Raw genomic sequence first — 23,207 nt, 5'->3', positions numbered from 1 at the left:
ACATAAATAAAAGCCTTACCCAGTTTTTCGCAAGAAAAATAGAAACGCGGAATTCACCGTCTCAAAGGGAATTGCTTGAATATGAAGGCGACCAAAGGAACTTTTTAAAGTTGCCACCGCCAGACTATTGAACACGAATTAAATTATCACTGGAGCGTGAAAATAGTGATTGATGTAATACTGTTCAGCCATCAATCAGCGAAAAATGCTGGTGCACTCTTCCCTTCGCTGATTTCCCCAAGTTGTTTGACTACTATTTTACTATTCTGAAAATTTAAAATTTACTAAATTGCATTGTGCCAAATATGGCTTTAGTTGTGTAATAAAGGGTCTACCTCCATAAACAAGGATATTTATTATTCAAAATCTGTTTATTATGGGCATTGATAAATATATATGTATATATCAACACACCAACTTAAATATTCCATTATTATTATTTTGGACCTCGAAAAAGCCAGCGGACAGAGGACATAAATTTGCACACATTTGCGTGGGTAGTTGAACATGTGTGGAAAGGCCTCCTTGAACATTTTCTGAATCCACCCACATTCATATATTGTGCGAGTCGAGTGGAAGTCGGACGACAGCTTCTTTATTTCAGTTCAAGGCCGGGTATTCATAAGCAAAACAAAACCTACGAACAATGCGCTGGCTCAAGGCACCTCAAGAGATTCGCTCGGTCTGGGAACCTGGACTGGCTTACAAATGAGTCTGCCACCTCGAATAACAAAGCAAATGCGGCACGCACCACAACACCCAGAAAAAAACTGGAATCTGTGCAAATGCACTTAATAATATAAATACCTCAGTTTAAATCATTACTACAAGAAACTGATGGTAACTCTTGCGATAGAAAACCATAAAAGGTCATCAAATTGTTACCTGATTTTATTTAAGAACTATCAAACTTTCGAAACCAATCAATTTTTCGCAGTGCAGCAACAGCAGCCATAGATGGTTGAAGTGATGAATTTCTGGCCGGCCAGGCATTAATTCCATTTAATTATTATGACACCAGAGGGCAGCGCAAACAGGCCGCAATAATAGTGAAGGCTGACAAAGAGATTACAAACACCTTGGGTGCTGGGTGCTGAGTGCTGAGTGCTGCTTACCAGGTTTGCCCCAGATCCCCAGTATACCAGCTCTAATCTATACTAATGGCCAGTGTCGTGCCCAGCGATTTGCGAATCAGCTGCGGGGACATTTGTCATACGCCATGTGGGCGCGTCGGCGTACGCGGCGAATGCGCAACGTGTGCAAAACGGTCGCAAAGTTTGCGGCAACTTGGGCCAAGTTTTCCGGCTCAACTCGAGCGGGAAAAGCGTCGAGCAGGACTAGTACAACATCGTTTTCACGCTTGCTCTGCCAAGTGAAACCAATTTGCGCATTTTGTCTGCATCGCAAGGCATCCCATCGAATCGTCTTGTTCCTGGTCTTCGTCCTCTTCTTGTTTTTAGCTGCAGGCTGCCACTGGCTCCACTGCTGGAGTGGCAGTCGCTACGAATTTTCCTCCTTTCCGTCCTGCACTTGACATTCAATTTTCCCTCGGAGCCACAGCCGTCTAATGAATGCAATGGCAAATTCGACCCAACTGCTGATTACGATTTCCCTTGGGCGCAGTCCAAGCTATCAGATGGCCGAAGGATCCTCAAGACGCTTGGGGTGCGATGAAAGTGGCTCTTAATGAGCCCTAAAACACTGCATTTGACTTCATGGATAGGTGCAATTTTAAGGTACGCTTTTCATCTTAATGGATATTTAGAAGATTCTCGTTTATTTATGATTAAAAAGTTTTCACTGCGCTCGGTAGAAAAGTTCTTTTCTTCGTACATCCAACGTGTGAAGCTTAAATTTATACTCAAACATCGGCTTTTAATCCTGTTTTCTTGATTAATAATATTTCAGCCCATCGATCAGTTTATGCAACGATTTAAGTCATTATTGAGAGCTGGCAAAGCAATTTGAAGACAAGATAAGCGGATTCCATGATGCTTGTTCTCATAAAGTTTTGCCGTGCTGCCGGGGGAACTTACAGGTTTCACAGTTAAATAGAAATTCTCGCCTGGTCATAACTTAAAAACAAATTCCAACTGCCTGCATTGTTTTGCGCTTGACCAATGTCGCTCCATCTCTCTCTCTCTCCTCGCCTCTAGCCGTCTCTTTCTCAGCCAACGTATGAGGGTGTGCGTATGTTTGTGTGTGTGTGGTCGTAAATCAATATTTAAGCTGGGTATAGTATGCTCGTTTAGTCTTTGCCGGATGGTGTGGAGCCTTTCAGCTAGAGTTTAAAAATAAAACAAGAGAGAACGCTATAGTAGAGTTCCCCGACTATTTCATACCCGTTACTCAGCTATTTGAAGTGCGAAGGAGAGTTTTTAACACTGAATGTTTTTGGCGGTTTGTGGGCGTTAGGCAACACGTTTTTTAGCAAATCGATAGAAATTTACAAGACTAATACAAAAATGAAAAAATATCAAAATCTTTTTAAAAAATGTGGGCGGGGCAGTTTTGTGCGGTTTGTGGGCGTTAGAGTGCGCGTGGCAACATTAATCGACTTGCGCTGCTTCTATGTCTCTGGAGTCTGTATGCTTACTCTGAACTTTCTAGCTTTTGTAGTTCCGGAGATCTCATTTGGTAACTATGTAGGGGGACCTCGCATTATTCCCAATTTGTTTTGGTTAAATTTTACTTACATACATATATGTACCTTTAACCCCACACCCCGCACAACCCGCGCACAACCCCCGCACAACCCACACAAAACACCGCACAGCCCCTGCACAGCCCGCATTTTACATTTTACATTTTACTTTTATACGTTTACAAATAATTCCCAACTTGTTTTGGTTTAATTTTAGTTAGATGTACCTTGATCTACCCAGATAACGCAGCCCAGACCCCGCACCCCGCAGCCCAGACCACGCACCCCGCAGCCCAGACCCCGCACCCCGCAGCCCAGACCCCGCACCCCGCAGCCCAGACCCCGCACCCCACACCCCGCAGCCCAGACCCCACACCCCACACCCCGCAGCCCAGACCCCACACCCCACACCCCGCAGCCCAGACCCCGCACCCCGCAGCCCAGACCCCGCACCCCGCAGCCCAGACCCCGCACCCCGCAGCCCAGACCATGCACCCCGCAGCCCAGACCCCGCAGCCCAGACCCCACACCCCGCACCCCGCAGCCCAGACCCCGCAGCCCAGACCCCGCACCCCGCAGCCCAGACCCCGCAGCCCGCGCCTCGGCTATTGATCCAGATCAGGAATATATGTATATACTTTATATGGTCGGAAACGCTTTCTTCTGCCTGTTACATACTACAAACCCCGCACACCCCCTGCACTTTGAACTTTCTAGCTTTTGTAGTTCCTGAGATCTCGACGTTCATACGGACGGACAGACGAACAGACGGACATGGCCAGATCGTCTCGGCTATTGATCCTGATCAGGAATATACATATGTACATATATACTTTATATGGGCGGAAACGCTTTCTTCTGCCTGTTACATACTTTTCAACGAATCTAGTACACCCTTTTACTTTGCGAGTAACGGGTATAAAAGAGCAAACCCGAACTCATTCAACTCGTTCAACGACTCAATAAATGTTGCAAATGCGATGCTCGCTACGTATTTATTTATACGACAGCGAAATGGGGAAAACAGGGAGAGCGCGGAGGATTCTCCCAGGACCTTCGCTTCGGTCCGGAGTCTATGGATTTTCGTTTCATCTGCAGCGGCAACACGAAAACATTTCCAAACACTATTTATCTTTATTTGCCTCTCGCTCTGACCATCGTTTTTCTCTCTCTCTTTCTCTATCCATTTCGATGTGGAAATTCCAGGACCGGGCAGTGATATTTGTTATTTGCTAAACGAAATGATATATACTGGCGTGTCATTAGTCATGCTTTGCTGCACATACATAAGCACGTACTCTAGGGCTGGCCAACGTGGCGTATACTTGATGCGCCAGTGCCACTGCCACTTCGCATCCACGAATGCCCATTCAGAACTTAATTCTTCGATTATGGCATTGCTTTCCGAGCAAAAACTTTATTCATAATGCTGTCCTAACCCTACTCCTTCAATTCGCAACTAATGTTTCGTTTCCATTTTGGTTTGCACAAAACTTAACGCACAATTTATGCAAAGTCTATTAAAATGCAAACGTTTCAGTTAATTACGGCGAATTTCAGTTTCCAAAGTCCTTAAGCGAAATTAGCAAGCAACTTTTCAAATATCGACAGCAACAATAACAACAAAGTTTGCTCTTTTCCCTCGCTCCTGCCCGCCCCCTTTTCCCAGCCGCCCACTGTGTGGCAAGTTAAAAGCGCTAAACGTTTTATTACCACCAGCGCAGCGCGGAAAACTCCCGGCCACTTTCGCGAAAAACGCAGAAAAACCTTTGCTGCGGTTGCCTCCAGCTGAAACTGCACTTGACGTACTACTTATGGTTTTTGCTTCTGTTTCGTACTTAGTATTTGGGAAAAATTGAATTTTGATTCTAGATATTTGGTGATTCTGACATAGATGTATTTCATATCTAAACTTTATAGCCAAATGGCGTGCCTTAACTGCAAATAACTTCAATAAACATTTTTATGCTGTAAGAATGAACTTAAAATTTATGTAAAATCATATGTCCCTCAAGCGTAAAACTTTAATATTTTATTCAAATTCCAAAAAGGACTTACTTCTCCACTTGCATACACTTTTAATTGTGTAAATCGGTCAGTCGTCTTTCATTTCGCCACTAACTGAGCTATACCAAATTAACTTGACAGGCGTAATGTTGTTAATTGGAGTATCTCGTGATAATCCCCAGAATACATACTCCTATGCCCTGGTAATCCTGTGCGCGTCTCCAGAGGCTGTTATGGCTATCAATGGCGAATCGCAATTGACGCAAACAGGACTATGCCCACATTTTGCTCATATTAACGCACCTAATCAATATGGCCGAAGGGCGGTTATGGAACAGGCCAACTGTTTGCCCATGATTGTTGGCCCAGCGTACTCGCGGAATGGCCCAAAGCCAATTGTGCCATAAATAATTAGGCAACTTAATTAGGTTTCACTTTAAGTCCAACAGACTCTGATATTTAGACAGCTTTAAGACTGAGTAAACTTAAAGATAAAGCCAGGCAAACCACGAAACCAAAACCATTAAACCAAAAAAACCATTATAAAAGAAAAATCCTCAGAAATATAGGCGAGATGCAGAATGCTCGGCACTCAAAGTAAATGCAAATAAATCGGATTTCCACAACAACAGCAAAAAGTGTGCAGGGAAAGCGGCTTCTAAAAAGCAAAATAAAAACAAACAAAGCTGGAAACTACCGGAGGCGATGGTTCAACCAAAACCGTGACCAAACCAAGAAACATGGCCAGAAATGGGACTTACAATCAAAACTTGCCCATGGGCTGGCGGGCTGGAGGGTTGATTTGTGTGCCTAATGCGGTATGGCTAGAATACAGCCAGAGAAAAATAAAATTACATGTTAAGCTGTAAGTTGTTAAATGAAGTAATGGCATATGAAAGTTGTAAGATAATCACTCACCCCTCCTTGTATCTAGAATTTTAAAGGAACTGCAAATCTTTGTCCTTGTCCCTTGCAACATACACTTAAATCTATATATACTGTAGTACCCTGCCAGTTTCTTACATAAATACTCAATCTTGGTGGAGTAAGCACACACTTATTTTACAAGTGTAGCCTCAAAGTCCTCAGCTATGACTGGCTCCTCTTCAGACCCTGGGGTTGCCTTAACAGATTGAAACAATAAACTCAAATTGCCCCAGCGGACGAGGAGGCAAAGGGGCAGAGGGTTCGGGTTGAGTTATCTGCTGTAAGTTGAGCCGATAACTTTATGCGCACAATTCCATTTGATTGATGAGATTTATGCTCGCAACGCCCACCGTTCACGTATTTTGATTTTATTTTTATTTAGTCGTCTTATTTCATCGGCCCTTTGTTGCTGTTTTTACCCCCCAAAAAACAAGTGCCTGACTGTTGCTTCTTTTATTTTATTTCCGGCTCGGGCAGGCTCAAAAAATAAAGAAATCGCAGACAAACAAAAACAAACGAATGAAATATATAAAACATTTAAAGCCCTTCAGCAGAAGCAACATGTTGGCACACGGACGAAATTCCCTTATTCCAAGAGCCTCTTTTGACCCACTTCAGTGGATACTTTTTGGCTCCAGTATATGGCAAATAAGCCAAGTGGATTTATTGTCACAGAAATGTAATCCTTATCTTCGTTTGTTTCATATTTAATTGGCTTCTTCGGCACAGAAACGCTGAGCAGCTTTCATTAGTGGCAGTTGCAAGGGAAATTCATCAGCCTTGATCATGATTCCATTAATTAAGTGCAATGCTCTCGGGGATTAAAACGTGTCGTGGGAAAGCAGTACAATCGCAATTTACTGCGCGATAAATTGACAGCAGATTAAGCCACTTTAAGTAAATATTTCCTTTATATATTATGAATTATATATATAATATATATGGGTCAAGGTAAGCAAGTTTTAAAACGGGTGGACATTTACATATCCCAGCACCATAAATTCATGTCCTCTTCCGAAACTGCTGTTATTTGAGTCCACGCCATTCAGCCACCTCCTTACGAGTGCTCCATTCATTCCGCCCCTCAGCTCCTTGAGTGCTTTCTGGGTAAGCTCCTGCATCCGCTGTCGCTGGCTCTGTGTCTGTCATACTCCTCCAGCTCCGGCTGCGGCATCGTCTCCGTCTCCGTTTCCAGGTCCAGATTCATTTCCAGCATTCCGAGATGCACTCGCATAAAGAGTCGACACGGAAATTGCAAGTATCGTTGATTCATTTGATCGCTTTGCAAGGCAAATGGGCGCACGGACTGCGAGTTCACCGGCATCGGACTCACGGTCATTAATATGCATGTTTATTGGGTGCTGGAGATGCAGCTGGAAGAGCAGAAGGAGCAAAGGAGGAGCAGAAGAAGCCAAGGAGGAGCAGAAGAAGCCAAGGAGGCGCAAGGGACTAGCAAAGGAGCACGGCCCAACGCACCGTTGCCATCCCGCTGTGCAAATTACAAGGGGCTTACTCTTTCAAGGATGTCCTCCATCAGACGCCTTCCTCCTCTAGTCGCGAGCTTCATTTTTGGGGGCCAGTCAAAATTAGCAACGCTCCGACGGCAACGATAAAGTTCCACTGTGACGCCATTTAACTTGCTGTCAAATATTCGCATGCGACGTCAAGGAACAACTCCTCATGTACTTAGACGTGTTCCCATTTTCGACATATTTCAATTTGGAGTTTAATATGTTTATCACGAAAAACCATCCGATCCTAGTTTACTACGAAAGTTTGATTCAAATTTTCTATCACATTGGAATTTAGAAACTCTTTAATAAATTAAATATTTTATTTAATTTCCGAATGTTATAATTTCATTCAATTTCAAGTTCAGTTATGTTTGCTTCTCGATAGCTCCATTGTATAGTGTGTAGTAATTTTGGTAGAGGGGCTTTCGTCTTCCCGGTTATCAGGGTAAAAATATGACATTTTTTGTTGAATTAGCTTATATTGGAATAACGAAAATAATTTAAATATAAACTCACATCCAGTACCGTTGCACAGCGTCTGTTTGTTCAGTTTCAGAACGGTTAGTATGGGCAGTTCTGTTCTGATATTCACAAAGTAAACAAAAACCTGTCCGCGCTGGCCATTTGAAATGTTTTCGCGATACGGCATCAGGTGACTCACAAAGATCTATTAAATATAAAATTCCCTAGTCTGAAATGAAAGCTCCAAAATTGAGCGAATCACGAGCTCACCTCGCGATGTCCACGAATATCGAATGTTGCGGACCACTTATTAAAAGGATTTTGCCCCGAAGGATGTGTGAAAATACCCAAATAAGTACGACCATCGTCCAGCAGCTCGTACCTAGAGTAGTCAGCGCAATGATTATAGGGCACGTATACTGTCTGAGCGAAGCACAGAACGACCCATGAAAAAATCAGCCAAATGATAAGCATTCTCGGAACCGCTCTTTATAAAGTCGAAACAAGCACTGACCGTCATATGCTAGAGCCCAATTGATAACGCAACACAGATTTACACAATTTTTATTTGGAATTCCCCAAGCGCCACTTTGTCATTACTATGAAATAATTGTTTTTATATTCAATAGCCGCCGTAATTTTGAAACACTGGGCTTGGGCGTTTATTTTTCACGGTAAGGGTCATTCGATGCCTTACAGTAGCTCTGGTCTTGGGAAATCCGTCTGTAAGATATTCAAAATCAGTGATTAGTTGAAACACCCAAGACTTACGAATTTTCAACTCACATTCTGCACTGGAGCACAGTAACTGGTCGTTGATAGAAAAGGAGATCAACTTGGGCAGCGCGGTGGTGATATTCACGAACTCCACAAAAATCTCGGCCGGCATTCCCTTACCTATGTTCGTGGCGGCATCATTCTTGTTGGGATACGTTTTCATTGGGCCCACAAACAACTGACCAAATCATATATAAATATATGTTATTTATATAGATGTATAGCTACTCACGTCGCGGCTTCCTTCGATTTCGAATGTCGCCCTCCAGTTTAGCACTGCATTCGAATTTACTAAAGAAAAGGTGGGGGCCGTAAAAATGCCCATATAGGAATTTGCGTCTTTGTAGGCATATCTGAAGTTTTTATCGCAGTAGTGCTGGGGTACAAGTAGCCCCAAAGTTTGGCCCGCACAAAGAACCAATAACGCAAACTGGGTAATTGACATTTCGAGTCTGGTGTGCATGAAGTCTGAAGACTGACTGTTTCGAGCTTTCAGATTATTGTATATAATAGAAATCATTATCAATGCTTGTGGAAAGGCTCTGAAAGAGATTAAACATTTGCTGATACAAGCAAGTATGCAAAATATTTAAATATTTCATTTTAAATTTTATGAAGTGATTTTATTGAAGTGAAGAGTCAAAATTCCCAACAATTTTGTAGTTAAAAATGGAGAAATTCCCAGCGAGAACACGTCGAGCCAGTCAGGCACAAGTATTTTCGAAGGTGAATTTAATTTTCCTGCTCTCATTTGTTGTCTGTCGTCGCCTTTGTCTTCGTGGAAATTGCATTTTTCCTTTTTTCCCATCTCTTTGTGCGTTGCTCTTGCTCATAAGTCTTGCATTGTCATGCAAAAGTGCAGCAAATTAATTTGTCTTACTTATCAACTGGATGCCCCGAAAATTTTGTTCAGAAATTCCGCCTGTTCTACGAAATTTTATTTGACTTGGGGGAACCTTTAAAATCAGCTTGCGGCTCTGGTCATTTGAAGTGGCCTCTTTCCAGGCCATAAAATCATCCAAACGACAGCGCTCCAGTTCTGGCAAGGATAACGATCCTTGGTCCATTGACTGTGATGCGAAAGCCACTCGAAGCGCATTCGGTTGTTGACATCCCCAATATATGTATGTTGGTTATCAACATGAGACCCAAACACTTACGCCCAACGACCGACAACCGACAACACTAAGCTACTTTTAATGTTTAGACACAAACACAAGGACGACGGGGCACACTAACACACACTTGCAAATGCACACGCACACAGGCACACAGACACAGTTGCACGCTAAGGGGTTTCGGCATGAAGTTAATAAAAGTTCTACGACATTTTGACCTGGAAAATATTGCAAAAATAAAATGGCTGCCGGGCTGTTGCTTCAGCAGCATTTTCCTTCGCCTTCGCCAGTTCACCCGTTCGCCAGTTCGCCGCAGGTTTTCCAGCTGCGGTTTTCCAGCTGTGCCGACAGACGCCAGAAAGTATGCTTTAAATAGTGGCATAGTAAAATATTTACTTTGGCGCAAAAAGGTTGCTGAAAACGGGGGGTTAAGGGGAAAATAAACTTCTGCTGACCGGCAAAATGAAAAGGAAAAGCGAAGGCCGAGCGAGTCTAGCAAAAAATTCATTAAAAGGGATAACGACTCGCATACTTGCGTGGCACTCGATGTGCTTGTACCTGTGTGTGTGTGTGTGTTTACGGCCCAAGGATTAAGGACTGGGCTGGAATTTTGTAGTGCAATTTACTAACATATTATGTAAAGTAGCCAAAATCTATGCTTAGCTAAAGAACTTTGTTGCCATTTGAATAACACACGCATGAATCTTAATTAAAATTAAATGCCCAATGCGCTCGATTTAATTTCCGACTTTTAATTGCGGAATTACATTAAACGCTTTCTGCTTTGCGTTGATTCATTAAACACTTTTGCGTTGGCCTAATGAATTAGTTAAGCGTCATTTTGTACATTCGCATTATTGGATTTATCGAATGACAGGCATTGTGCAATTTGCATATTTGAAGTTTAAAGGGTTCTCGTAGATGCTCAGTCGTAAAATGCAATAATCCAATAGGCTGTGGCAAATACAATTGCCTTTGGTAGCTACTGACAACTACAGCGATTGTATGATTTCCTATTTGCCATTAATTAATGGGGAATTTATATCTACAAAAATCTCTGGGAATTTAATATACTTAATTTGTTTTCCACATAATAAGCGATATCAATTTCCAAAATTATCTCAACATGAATGGAGAACACTGTTTATTATTTTTTTTTATCATAAAAGCTCAAAGATCGAAATCGAGTACCTCGACTATCAGAAACCTATTTGCGATTAAAACGAGGTAATTCCGGTTAGGTTCTGTAAGTTCAGATATACTTAAGTAAACACACGTAACTAATGCTTATATATGCACATTTATTCAACCAAAGATTATCACGCGTACGTAGTTTGCGAGAACAGTTGCGAACTCGCCTGCAATGCAGAATGCAGTGGCAAGCATGGGCGAAGCAATTTCGTTGTCTTTGAGGCTGCCCCATCGAAACACTGCTTAAGCCTTGCCAAGTGGCAACTTGGGGCGCGGGCTAATTCATTTACAATATTGCGCATACGCCACGTGGCTGGCAGGCAAATTAAATTATGCATTGCCGGAGTGGAGAGCTGTGGCCGGCAGACGGCGGCAATCTCGACAAAGCAAGTTTGTAATTAATCAAAGTGCAACAGGGGGCAGCATCCACGGCAACAGCAACACCAACACCAACAGCAACAGCAACAACAATAATAACTGAAACAACAACCACCTTGGGAGCTGCATTCGAGTTTAAGCAGCATTTAAAGTGAATCATTAACCCTATTACCTGACTTACCCATCGCAGTCTGCATAATTTCATTTAAAATGCAAACTTCGCAACTTTTTACAAGTCAAGCATGTTGATGCGCTTGTTTATGCTTCCCTGTCCTGTTCAGTTGCTTTTTCTTCGCCCGCTGCTGTCTCATTAACGTCAACTTAATTTGCTTGCATTATATAATTTCATTTCGTACGCTTGGATATTCAATTATGCCCCACAGATCAAAGTGCCTGATCCTTGGCGGAGGAATGCTGGAGAGATAATATGTAAGTGGTCTTCTGGCGTGGCCTTCAAACTATTAATTCATTTCATGTTGCTTGCACAGATTTTCCATGTCAACACCTTGCAAGCCATCATAACTATATGCTCCATTGCATGTCGAGTCAGTCACCTAAAAGTTTATTTAAAGATTTTACATTTTATTGCTCAGTAAAGGATTTTGAGAAACGCTGCATCGTTATTCAATTTATTTTAAACTGATATGGGGAGAACTCTCGTATGTTGTATTGTACCCATTAATGAATCAAATTTCCATCCTTAATTGGCATCCCAGAAAACATGCCCCAAATATGGATGTAATCGAATTCCGCATTTTAAAGCCACTTTATTGAGTTTCATTGCCAAATTGCAAGGCAGACAATGCATCAATCCCTTGCACTAATTGCTCGATCTGTCTACGAGTTATACACATGTGTATATCATGTGCTAGCTTTTCAGGCCAACAGCCAACTGTCTGCATCAACTTGAACGTAAACATCCGCATCAGCATCTCCACAACTTCGGCCTGCACTGCGAATTGCAAGTTAACTGGGTCCAAGCCCAAAATCCCGCACATTTTGACGCCCTAATTGGCAATCTGGGCCAAGAGGAGGTGCACTCTGGGAAAGAGAGTTAAGCGTTCTGGTCTACGCCAAAATGGAGCTAAATTGTTGTTTACCTGCAGCTGATAGCGGCGGTAATGTCTGCACTTCTCGTGCAATTAACAAAAACCGGTGATGGGAAATGTGGATGGTTTAAAAAGAACAAGAAAGTTAGCTGGCTTTCGCAGGCCGAAGTTTATACACCCTTGCAGATTTCATATTTAAACGAAAAACCGAAGTAATATCGCTGATATATTAGTTGGTGTAAAAAACGGAATGACAGACATGGCTTTATTGGTTCTACTGTAGATACTGATCAAGAATATGTACATTTTATATAATTTATTTTGTATAATTTCAAAGTGCCAAAGTTGGTGCAAAATACTTGCGTTTCCCATCACCAACTGCAACGCACAAGTGAAAATGCGGGCAATCGAGCAGCGATAAAAGTGCAATTCTTGGCCAATGATTTTCGACTTCTGGGCTTGAGACTTGATTGATGTGGAGAGCGGACTTTCGTGGGGGAACCTTAATTAAACAATATCCACGAAGTCGCGGATCTGCGATTGGCTGGCGAGTAATCTAATCAGCTTTCTCTACTCCATAGGGCCAGCCAGCCATTTACCCTAATGGTTGCACTTTACTTGGCCCACAGCCAGTTCCTTCCACTGCCATATGCACTCCCACTCGGATTGAGAGCCGGTTGCCATTTATTTTGATTACCCTGTTTGCTGGCTCGTTCTCATGGTGTGTTTATACCCTCTAGTCGTTGAGTAAGAGGGTATACTAGATTCATTGAAAAGTAGGTACCGATCATATAAAATAGATATTCTTGATTCATTCCAATTTCTTTAGATATGTCAACAGGAATGTTAACCTTTCTCATTTTCACTCCCACTAGCTGAGTACCGGGTATCTGATAGTCGAGCAACTCGTCTATAGCCTTCTCTCTTTTTATTATTTTTTGTGGGTTGGCCCCTGGAAATTAAAATAAATTAACAAATAAAAGTCTGGCCTCAAGTTCGGCTTGGTGGCCTGCCCTCAACCTGTTTGCCAATTGAAGGCCATAAATAACGTCCCATTCTTGCCACCTGATGCTGACTTCAATTACGCGTAATAAATTACAAAGGAATATGAGACAGCGATGCTGCTGACGGCACTGCTTTTTCCTCTTCCTGCACATAATTAAGTGGATTTTAATGAGTCTCCGAGTGGGAGCCCGAAAACCCAGAGTTGTCCAAGTTGTTTGGCCTCCGATTTTGACTACCCGCCCGACTTTTAACTCGGTTGTATTATATTATAAACAATAATATTTCGTTCGGTGCTTAAAAATATAAATAGATATTTTTCTGAGCCCATTTAAGTTTAAGTTAAAAAATGACAACTACCAAAGTTAATAAGAAGAAGATATATGGCATGATTAAGCCATCGCCTTGAATAAATGCTTGGCATTGGAATCAGTTTATTACGGCCACTTCAGGACATTGTTTCGCGGCGCTCCTTCTTCTTCGATTTGCTCCGCTTGGCTGGCTGCGGCTTCTGCTCCTTTCCGCCCGTCACAGCCGTCTCCTCGAGAATCCGCTGGAAGAGTAGCGCACTGGTTTGCCCGTCCAATTGACGGCTCTCGCCGAGTCCTGGGGAGCTGGCGGGTGTGGTGGCAAAACTCTCGGCCAAGTAATGCCAGCCACGTTGCGCGGTGGGGACGCTCAGCTTATCGAGCAGCCGGTTGGCCAGCTGGGGAATTATGGGCTGCAGCACAATGCCGCTGAGCCGCAGCGCGTCCATTGTCATGGCGATTATGGTCTCCAGACGGGCCTGGTTGCCATCCGGTGCTCCCGCCTTCAGCGTCCAGGGCTTGGAGCTCTCGAAGAAGTTGTTGGCCGCATGCAGAGTCGCCATCGCTGTGTCGGCCACCAAGTGGAAGTGATTGCACTCATAATGCGACGCGCATCGCTCTGCCAAGTACGAAATACAAAATATTCAAGGAAAATAAGATGAAAATAAATGTAGCAAAAATCTAAAATCCTTAAATATTTATACACTTTCAGCAGATGATTAGTATGTCAGCTAAGCGCAGAGTTTAAATAAAAGAATGTCTGCCAAAGTTGAAATAAAAAGTGGGACTTTTCCGCAACTTTGTGATTTTGCCAACAGATTATTTCAGTCCACACATTTAATTTAATTGCCAGAATGGAAAATAATAATTGATAAGAAATTTTTAATCTGAGCTTAAGGCCAAATGCTGCTCAATCCAAGTCACTTTCTAGGTGATTATAATCCAATTTTTGTTCAAGTGCACGCAGTACAATAGACAATATACAAAATGATGGCTTCACTTGGCGCACTTAAAGCCATAAGCTCGCTGGCTCGGCCACACTCTCGAGTGCACTTGCCGCACGGAGATTGGCCGGAAGTGCTTCGGGCAGATGCGGATACGGATGCGGATGCAGATGCAAACGCAAATGCAGATTATAAACCATCTCTATCTCGAGAAGGCGCCTCTTCAGCTCGAGCCCGGCTGCTTAAATATTAAAATGACAAAGCAGCACTCTACTCCACTCCACTCCACTGCACTGCACTGCAGTGCACTGCACTCCAGCTCACTCCGTTCCATTGCAATCCACAATCCACTCACCTGACAGCTGCAGAAGCGAGTCCTGCAGGCGCTTGGCCGCATCCAGGCTGCGTAGCAGATCCGCCAAGTGCTCCGCGCTGGCTGATGGATAGATTTGGCCGGGATTCAGCGACTTGGCACTGGCACGCGATAGCAGATTGCCCAGGGTGTCCGCCAGCTCCGAGTTGAGGATGCGCTGCGCCTTCACGTGGCTGTAGTCTGAAAGCAAACCAGAGCAGACAACGTGTCAGTTTGCACCAGGAAGATGGAGTACACAGGCAGATGACTCTCAGTCCAAGGAACGTGATTACTTGTAAACGAGAGAGCAAATGGATGGGTACAAAACTTCGGCGAATACCTTGGTCTACATCTATGAGTTTTTCAAGATTTTAAAATCCTATTAAGTGCAATTGAAGCATTAATTTATTCCGATCAAAGACTTATTCCATTTTAAAGCGAATCACAAAGAAAGTATTGGTCATAGGCCATTCATTATCAATTTATTGGTTTAAGAGGTTCAGAGGTTTAATTGTATCGCTGCATGACGTACTTTCCATCCAGTGCTGACACAGAAAGAACGAAAAATGTCATCGCGACACGAGAAAGCGGACTTACGAGTGGTATGTTCACATTCCACTTAACTGCCTTTGGTCCCAGCATTAACCGCTTACGAATTCGCCAATATGCCCGGCCGCCCATTAAGGGGATTAGCATTACGAAAACGTAACCAGAGTCCATGGAGTCGGGAGTGGCTGTCCTGCAGGCAAAGCCGTTTAAGATAAGATCCGAATAACTTAACAACAACAAGCGAGGCAAGGAGTTTTCCCCTCATTTCCTTTGCCACACAAAATGCAGCTGCAGGTGGCTTTGTGGGAGCAAAGCTGAACACGAAAGGATTTAAGCTGCGCTAATAGCTGCAAAATCTTCGTCCGGAGGGAAATTGAACTGAATGAGGTAGATAGTCTGTGGGATAAAAGAGTGATTCCAGCATAATACGTATAATGATGTGTTCGCCGGGGGAAACTTGAGAAAATGAAGTACAAAAGCACTGCATTCATTCAGTGCAGACCGGTGGAGTCCATAAAGGAAAGGAAATCGGGAGTTACTTCAAATAGGTTAAATGATTTCCTTGACTTAAATAGCAGCCATTAAGTAGGAAAACAGGCAATGGAAAATCATCAGAGCGAATAATGGAATTCAATGGAAGATCTTCATTTAAGAACCCTTGCAAAGTGCCAGCTGAATTAAAAACAGATACCTGCCAAAAATGCGGCAAGCACATCATCGATTGCTAATGGGGCCACCAACTATTGATGCAACTTAAACTGCAACTGCATCCTTTTGGTAATTAAAAACAAGCAATGCCTGCTGAGACAATAATCGGCTAATTGCTGCTGGCAAGTAATTATTGTTGGTCCAAATTCCTACTTTTTGATGATCGGATTTCGGATGGAGAAAAAGACCAGAGCAGAACAGACCAGGAATTATTCCCAAGCAAATACATTTCGATGGTTTGGACGTGGAACTTTCTCCATTGGAATCTTCTCTCGTTTCACCTGTGCTGCCAAATGAGGTTTCCTCTTCTGCTTTCTCTCTGGGGAAATACAACTGCCAAAAAGTGTTGCCTGAAACATTAATTTGTTGCACAACTAGGAGAAATACAGCCAAAGTTGGCAACCGCCCGAAAAAGGCAAAAGTCTGCTTGTCAACCGAATTCAAATGAAAGAGTGTCGAGTTGAGTTGAGTTGAGCTGCGTTTCGTTGCATAGACGTATGTTTTCCCAAATCAAATTCATGTCAAGGGTGGAAAGTGGGAATAGTTATAGGCACGGCTGCTACCTCGCACTTTATGCACTTGGCCAACAAACTCTGGGCTCAAATAGCCAGTGAATATTACACATAAATGTATGAATTTAAGCTGTAACCAATTTAAAATCAATTATTAAATCTCTAAGGTTACCTTACTAAATGGTGTGCCAAATGCAGTCCTAAAGAGGTAACCCCAAAGTGCCGTAGTAAACTGAACCGCTCGACTGGCTTTTCATTTTGAATGCATTGAATTTTGATGGCATTGCAAACGTTTGCCTGCCGATGGCCCAAAATGCAATGTGAATTGCATCGAACTTTATTAGCGGCCCCCATTCGACTGCCAATCGAGTATGGCTTTCTAATGAAATTGTTTCGAAGAGGCCCGCAACACGTGTTGTATTTTATATGTGGCATTACCTGCCGGAGCTCAAGTCCGGTCCAAAAAGTCCGGGCAACTCTTAACTGCTTACGTGTGCAGCTACAAATTGTGCAAAAAGGCAAAAGTTGCTGACGGCACGAGGAACCCGTGTACTTGCCACTTGCCGCTTGCCGCTTGCCACTTGCTATTTGCTACTTGCCACCGACTGTAGACACGCTGCTGCACATGCTGCCACGTGACCGAAGGGTGGGAGGAGGTCCATTCCTCAGACAAATGCAGCCGCTCTTCCTGGTAGTAATATAAATAATACTTTTTTACGTGCCCCGAGAGCTGTTGCCTGTTTCGGCTGCACCTTAAACAACTTGAATAACTTGTCGCTGCTCCAGTTTTTCGCCATCGCCTGCAGCAAACTTTGACACAATTCTGCAGTGCCCTTCTGTCTATGTAGGTATTTTCGTATTTTTCAACAGCATAACTTGGCTTTAAGTGCAGAGGTGGTGCCATCAAATATTTAACAAGCCTCTCTGCAATCGGAGACAGCCATGGTGTCGTTCAAGTTGGCCCCTGGAACACGGGGCGTATGGGTTATGTGCCAAACACTAATTTCAAGTTTGCCCTTTAGCAGAATCTGTTTGCCACATCAGATGGACAGGGTGCCAACTATCGGGGTTAAATAAACACTCAAGAAGCCAATAAAGTAAGTGGCTTAAGGAAGACGTATGGAGTTTAAAGATTAAATTGTGCTTGCCAGTTTTATTCTTACTCGTTGGGCTGCTTGAAATTGAGATTTATTTATGTATTTCTCTTTTTATTTCCATTAATGTCACGTTACCCATGCTTAGTTCGATTTTAAGTTTCTTAAGAAGGTTAAAACGGAAAAGGGCTTTATAAGAAAGTTCTCGAGTTCCTCGACTATCAGATACCTCAGATAGTGGTACAGCAAAAGGCTCGCAATTGCGATTTCTGAATGGAGAGATCCCATGCACCAACCAGAAATAATCAGAATAATTGTCAAAAAAACACTTTTAGTTTTTTACAGACGCAGCACCCTCGATTACAGTACGCTTAGCTCGAAGAGTATCTATGAAAATCATCAATGAAATGGAATTCCTCTTAATTCTATAATTCAATCCGTGAGATAGAAGTGAATACTGTGTTAAATATGAATAATAACAAGCCGCAGAGTTCCTGCACACCACTTCAATACACAGAATAAAAATTAAATAAAGAGAATGCGATAAGAAATAATAAACACCATACATAAGAAGATTTAACAGCATGCATAGTCTTTAGTCTGAAATCTGCCTCCATCGCCAGCGGAATGTCTATTACTTTTTGGCTTCACTTGTGCGCTTCAATCATTTCGGTTCTGGCGGCCCATCTTCCGGATCACAATTGCGATTCATACTTTACATATAGCACCATGGACATGGGAAAAACATATATAGGCGTTTTCACGGCCCACAGACCCTACATCACTTCGTTCTACTGGGAGGCAGAGTTCTCTGCTCGCGGACGTGAAGTATGTACTATAAGAACCAAGAAATTATCTTTTTTAAGGCATGGTGGCATCTCTTTGTAGGATCAAGTCGACTATCTCAATCCCTATCCCGACAATCAAGAGTGCTTTGACAATATCAGAAGGGGAAATCGCGCCGAAATGTTTCTGATTTTCCGAAACATTACTACCGAGGTGCCCAAGCTGATAAGATTTACGCTGAATGGAGAGACCCTGTGCACCAACGAAAAGTGTGCGTAAAAAAATATTATAATAATTTCAAAAATATCTACTTTCATCATTGAATCTTTTCGCAGACCCCCCACTCAGTATCACAACTCGCGTAGCTCGGAGAATGACTATCGATGAAATACCCACAGCAATAACATTTAGAAAAAATGATTGAATTGAAGAGATCGTTTTTCACAGTGTTCGGAGTATCATAACGGCTGCTAAATTTAATTCATATTATTAATTATCACACAGGCGTTATTCTGCGAAATCACAAGTACTTTGATTACTCTCTTTATATACAAATTAATAGACCTATTTCACGAAATGTTGTTGTATTCAAAAGAACAATCCCTAAATAAGCACCTTTTGATAACATATTTAATAATAGCTGGGAGGCTATCGTTGCTAGCAATTGGAATTACTTTACAACAATTATCCAAGAACACAAAGTTGCGTAAAAACGCTTTTAAACTGCCACAGGCAAAACAGTCAGTCTCCGTCTCCAGTGACAAGTTTATGTATTCAAATTTTTCAAATTGAGTGACGCCCCAAGTAAGTTGATTGCATCAACGCACCTCCCCTATTTGCATTTCCTGGGCAACTTTTTCTAACATAACCGCAGATGCTGAAGGTCCTTCGTAGTCCTTCCACTATTTCTGCTCCCTTGCCAGCCCAGCATCTGTTTTATCAAATTCGAAATGCAATTTCTGTGTCGCGGAAGTTTGGCCTGTAATGAAAACTTGAGCATTTAGTAACGACGTTGTCCCCCTGAAAGAGCTTTGTACAAACGGATGTCACCTTGGGCCACAATAACGAATTTGCAGCAAACTGATCGAAAACTGATGGAAATAAGTGATTTTCCACCTAATGGACGGCAGGCGACTTGAATTAACGTAAATTTGTCTGCCGCGTGGCATAAATCATTCATGGGCCGAAAAATATGCAAAATGCGCGAGATGTCGAACTTTTGTAATTTATTTAATTATGCGACGTCGTCGCACTGCAGCATTTCGCGCACTTTTATTGAAGCGTGTATTTTTTGTTTTTCGGTTTCAATTTGCTGGCCAAATGCAATAAAATTGCAATTAAATTAGCCGCAAGGCAGCGGCGCATAAAAAAAATTAAAAAGAGAAACATCAACAAGCGCAAATTGAATGAAGGCAAACGTGAAAAGCAGCCGCCTGTCTGGAAAATCCGTTGCAAAAGCAAAGTCAGCAATAATTGAAAATTAAATTTTGAAGGGCGAAGGGCGGAGGCGGAGGGGGCGTGGCGAGGTATGCCAGCAATTTATGCAAATGGAAAAGCCGAAGAAGGTTTGGCGAATCAATCAGAGCGCATCCCGTGACACCCAGCGAAGTGTGTTAATTGCTTTCGATAACCCGTCTCAATGCCATACGTAATGCCATACATATCTGGCGGACAATTGATGGATTCCTGACGGAAACTTGCACCCCCCGCCCAAGCTGTGTGCCCCATTCGATTCTATGCAAATGGCAAATGGCTCCAAGTTCGGGATGCGAAAACTTTCGAGGCAAATAAACAAAAGTTAGCTCTCGCCAGCTCCTGCTAGACCGTAAACTTTTGGCCAGCTCCTCTCGACTTTGGTTCCCTTTTTAGGTTTGGCAGTTCGGGCATAAAATTGAAATGCAAATTTAAGCAGAGGTAACCAGTAACCATAGCCGTAAAACTAACGACGACAGATGGCCACTCACATCACATGCGAACACTTCAAGGCAACCTCAACAGTTTCGGTTGATAATTTGATGGAAAAACTATTTGAATAACCGCAGCCAGGGCATTCCTGCCCACAATCCGCCAGCGCCAACGCCCACACCATTCACCCCCTTCCTCTCCGATTCTCATGGTGGCCACATGGCATTGCAGCCGCAAAGTGAACAAGCCACAGACATCAAAGGGATTTCGCGGTTTCGATTCACTCACTGCCATCGCTGTGGGCCACGCCCTCCCGCAGAAGGAAGTATCTCAGGCCCTCCATGGTGTACTGGCGCGCTGTCTGGACGGGATCCACCACGTTGTGCTTGCTCTTCGACATCTTCTGCCCATCGACGGTCCAGTGCGAGTGAACGTACAGCTGTCCAGGGGGTTCCAAGCCGGCAGCCAGGAGGAATGCGGGCCAGTAAATGCCATGGAACTTGAGGATGTCCTTGCCAATCACTTGCTGCGCCGGTGGCCAGTGGGCGGAGAACTAAAATTTAAGGATCATGTTAAAAGTTTGAACACACCAATAAACGCCTTGAGACTCACCTCTTCATCGGGATAGCCCACAGAGCTGAGATAGTTGACTAGAGCATCCAACCAGACGTACACAGTCTGCGAATCATCATCCGGCACGGGAATGGCCCAGTGTACGCGGTTGGAAGGACGAGATACCGATACATCCGGCAGTGGTTCGCTGAGCGTGTCCAGCAGAATCTTTTCGAACTTGGCCGGGCGGATGCGAGCCTCCTCCTTCACCCAATGACGCACATCGTCCTGGAACTGTGACAGTCGAAACATATAGTTGGTTTCTTCGGTCCACTCGACGGGATGCCCAGACTCCAGGGAGTATCGGGTGCCGGAGGCCTCGTCCAATCTCAGCTGGGAGTCGGTGAGGAAGGTTTCATCCGACACGCAATACCAGCCGCTGTAGGCGGCCGAGTAAATGTGCCCACGTGTGTGAAGTCTGCGCTAAGGATTGAGATTTAAAAATTAATAATTATAACATATTTCTAGCTTGTTAAGACTCTAATCTTACCCAGAAATGGGCCACTGCCCGCTTGTGCCTGTCCTCGGTGGTGCGAATGAAGTCCTCCGGCTGGATACTGGCACTGCGGAACACCTCCCGATATCGCAGCGATATATCATCGCAGTATTTGGCCACGGGAATCCCGTGAAGAGATGCCGCCTGCTGGATCTTGGTGCCGTGCTCATCCGTGCCCGTGCAGAGTCGTACGTGCTGCTCCGGATACCTTAGCCTCTGGTAGCGACAGTGGGCATCGGCTATGACCGCTGAGTACAGGTGACCAATATGAGGAGCTATCCGTAAAAAAGGATACCTTCTTATCATCCATAGTCGTGATTGACTTTATCTAGAACTGAAGGGCTTACCTGCATTTACATAGAAAATTGGAGTTGTCACATAGTGCGAACTGTTGTAGCGGGTTCCCAAATATCGCAGGCACTTAATTCTTCTAAGAAGCATCACTTTAAAGGCTATTTTAATACACAAATAAATAAAAAATATCTCTAACAATTTGCCGGTTGATTTTATAACATTGAACAGCTGTTCCACCAGTGCTGCCCATCATTCCGCTAACAGTGCTCGTTACAGTCATTTAACGTGGATGTGTACTTTACAGCAGCGTAGCGGCAAAATTTAACGGCTGTAATTTGAAATTAAACTCAAATCAAATATATCTTAAACTTATTTATATATAATTATTGCATAGTTTATGACAGCAGACTGTAATAAAAAAATCATGCAACACTTTAATTTATAGAAATAAATTCCTTATTTTTAATAGGAAACTAATAAAACCAAAATCGAAGCATAACAAAATATAGAAAAGATCAATTAATCCCTGAAATCGGTTCCAGATTTTGGCTGCCCCCGCCGGAAAACTTTCCGGCCAACTTGCGTGGACCCCATCGCACCTGCTGGCGGTGGGTCATTCGACGAGCCCTCTGTGCCTTCTGCTTGGCCTCCACTGCAGCACAGGCCGCCTTGTAGGCCGCCTGCTTGGTCTTCTCGAAATCCGACTTGGCCTCGGTCATCTGGCGGCTGAGATTCTCCACCCGATGCTTGGCCGCCTCCAGGAGCTGTGTCTTCTCGGCCAGCTCCTGCTGTGCGCCACTTGCCACGTTCTCGATATTGGCCAGATTGGCCGTGGCGGCCATCACCAGGCTCTTCAGCTGATTGAGTTGCGATTGGGCCTCGTGGGCAGCCGATGCGGCGGCATTGGCATTCGCCTGGGTGTTTTGTAGGGACGAGGTCACCTCACTGACAACCGCATCCGCCTCGGTCATCTCCTGCTGCAGCTGCTCGACAATCTGCTGTTTACCGGCCAGCGCTGCCTCTGCCGCTCGAGCGGATTGAGCTGCCTTGGCGGCCAGTTCGGTCTTGACCTGGGATGCAGCCGCCTCGGCAGCTGCCATCTGGGAGTCGCTGGCTGCCTTGGCCTCCTGAGCGGCTTTCTGGGCAATGTTTGAGGCCTTTTGCTTGGGATCTCCGCGACCGAAGGTGCCGCTACCACCGCTGCAGCCAATCGTTTTCTTCGCACTTCCTTCCCCACAGCCTCCGGATCCGGCTCCATTTCCGGCCGCCTCTCCAGTGCCATCGATGCTGGCATCGCCGTACAATCCGGACAGGCACTGCTTGGCATTCGTTTCGGCGGGTCGGTAGTGGAAGCTCTCCAGTCGAGGGAACGCACGCAGCAGTAGCAGGACGAGGAGCAGTGCTTTCGTGCCAGGCATATTCCGATCGAATATTTGGAAACACTCGACTCTGACTCCATTCGGAAAGCCTGACTTGACTGAAAAGATGCTTTATTGGAGCAACGGAAAAGTCGGAAAGTTTCTACGGATATCTAAGCACGCTAAAAAACTCGGTTGTTTAGAAGGATTTATACTTTCT

General features: G+C 43.9%; 5 protein-coding genes across 5 annotated transcripts; 1 reads left to right on the top strand and 4 right to left on the bottom strand.

Annotated features, from left to right (window-relative positions):
- Nucleotides 1-7,453: 7,453 nt before the first annotated feature.
- Nucleotides 7,454-8,028, bottom strand: LOC122618887. The gene is made up of 3 exons (XM_043795485.1): nt 7,825-8,028; nt 7,609-7,759; nt 7,454-7,521 (listed from the first exon to the last, which is right to left on the bottom strand). Exons 1-3 carry the CDS (start codon nt 8,026-8,028, stop codon nt 7,454-7,456), a joined length of 423 nt encoding a protein of 140 aa, XP_043651420.1.
- Nucleotides 8,029-8,136: 108 nt separating this feature from the next.
- LOC122621738 lies at nt 8,137-8,797 on the bottom strand. The gene is made up of 3 exons (XM_043799698.1): nt 8,564-8,797; nt 8,341-8,509; nt 8,137-8,277 (listed from the first exon to the last, which is right to left on the bottom strand). The coding sequence occupies exons 1-3, from the start codon at nt 8,792-8,794 to the stop codon at nt 8,177-8,179; spliced, it is 501 nt and encodes a 166-aa protein (XP_043655633.1). The 5' UTR covers nt 8,795-8,797; the 3' UTR covers nt 8,137-8,176.
- A 4,592-nt stretch (nt 8,798-13,389) lies between these two features.
- Nucleotides 13,390-21,854, bottom strand: LOC122620566 (methionine--tRNA ligase, mitochondrial). Its single transcript, XM_043798086.1, has 6 exons — nt 21,683-21,854; nt 21,330-21,610; nt 20,840-21,262; nt 20,516-20,780; nt 14,677-14,874; nt 13,390-13,996 (listed from the first exon to the last, which is right to left on the bottom strand). The coding sequence occupies exons 1-6, from the start codon at nt 21,774-21,776 to the stop codon at nt 13,518-13,520; spliced, it is 1,740 nt and encodes a 579-aa protein (XP_043654021.1). The 5' UTR covers nt 21,777-21,854; the 3' UTR covers nt 13,390-13,517.
- Nucleotides 18,164-18,822, top strand: LOC122620567. Its single transcript, XM_043798087.1, has 3 exons — nt 18,164-18,364; nt 18,425-18,593; nt 18,658-18,822. The coding sequence occupies exons 1-3, from the start codon at nt 18,164-18,166 to the stop codon at nt 18,744-18,746; spliced, it is 459 nt and encodes a 152-aa protein (XP_043654022.1). The 3' UTR covers nt 18,747-18,822.
- A 208-nt stretch (nt 21,855-22,062) lies between the features above and the next one.
- Nucleotides 22,063-23,097, bottom strand: LOC122621209 (uncharacterized protein CG45076). Its single transcript, XM_043798999.1, has one exon. It carries the CDS (start codon nt 23,045-23,047, stop codon nt 22,145-22,147), a length of 903 nt encoding a protein of 300 aa, XP_043654934.1. The 5' UTR covers nt 23,048-23,097; the 3' UTR covers nt 22,063-22,144.
- Nucleotides 23,098-23,207: the final 110 nt, after the last annotated feature.

This window comes from Drosophila teissieri, chromosome 3R, assembly GCF_016746235.2.
Source record: "Drosophila teissieri strain GT53w chromosome 3R, Prin_Dtei_1.1, whole genome shotgun sequence".
Taxonomy (NCBI): domain Eukaryota; kingdom Metazoa; phylum Arthropoda; class Insecta; order Diptera; family Drosophilidae; genus Drosophila; species Drosophila teissieri.
Note: the sequence above shows the minus strand (reverse complement) of the source record. Positions and strands in the feature narration are given on the sequence as shown.

Coding starts and splice junctions, on each gene's coding strand:
- LOC122618887 (XM_043795485.1), bottom strand. CDS start 8,028: ATGCTTATCATTTGGCTGATTTTTTCATGGGTCGTTCTGTGCTTCGCT. Junction 7,760..7,824: donor ATATTCGTGGACATCGCGAG/GTGAGCTCGTGA, acceptor TATATTTAATAG/ATCTTTGTGAGTCACCTGAT. Junction 7,522..7,608: donor GCTGTGCAACGGTACTGGAT/GTGAGTTTATAT, acceptor ATAACCGGGAAG/ACGAAAGCCCCTCTACCAAA.
- LOC122621738 (XM_043799698.1), bottom strand. CDS start 8,794: ATGCACACCAGACTCGAAATGTCAATTACCCAGTTTGCGTTATTGGTT. Junction 8,510..8,563: donor AAATCGAAGGAAGCCGCGAC/GTGAGTAGCTAT, acceptor TGATTTGGTCAG/TTGTTTGTGGGCCCAATGAA. Junction 8,278..8,340: donor ACTGTGCTCCAGTGCAGAAT/GTGAGTTGAAAA, acceptor AATATCTTACAG/ACGGATTTCCCAAGACCAGA.
- LOC122620567 (XM_043798087.1), top strand. CDS start 18,164: ATGTCTATTACTTTTTGGCTTCACTTGTGCGCTTCAATCATTTCGGTT. Junction 18,365..18,424: donor TCTCTGCTCGCGGACGTGAA/GTATGTACTATA, acceptor ATCTCTTTGTAG/GATCAAGTCGACTATCTCAA. Junction 18,594..18,657: donor CCTGTGCACCAACGAAAAGT/GTGCGTAAAAAA, acceptor ATCTTTTCGCAG/ACCCCCCACTCAGTATCACA.
- LOC122620566 (XM_043798086.1), bottom strand. CDS start 21,776: ATGCTTCTTAGAAGAATTAAGTGCCTGCGATATTTGGGAACCCGCTAC. Junction 21,611..21,682: donor AATTTTCTATGTAAATGCAG/GTAAGCCCTTCA, acceptor TTTTACGGATAG/CTCCTCATATTGGTCACCTG. Junction 20,781..20,839: donor TGGGCTATCCCGATGAAGAG/GTGAGTCTCAAG, acceptor CTTAAATTTTAG/TTCTCCGCCCACTGGCCACC.
- LOC122621209 (XM_043798999.1), bottom strand. CDS start 23,047: ATGCCTGGCACGAAAGCACTGCTCCTCGTCCTGCTACTGCTGCGTGCG.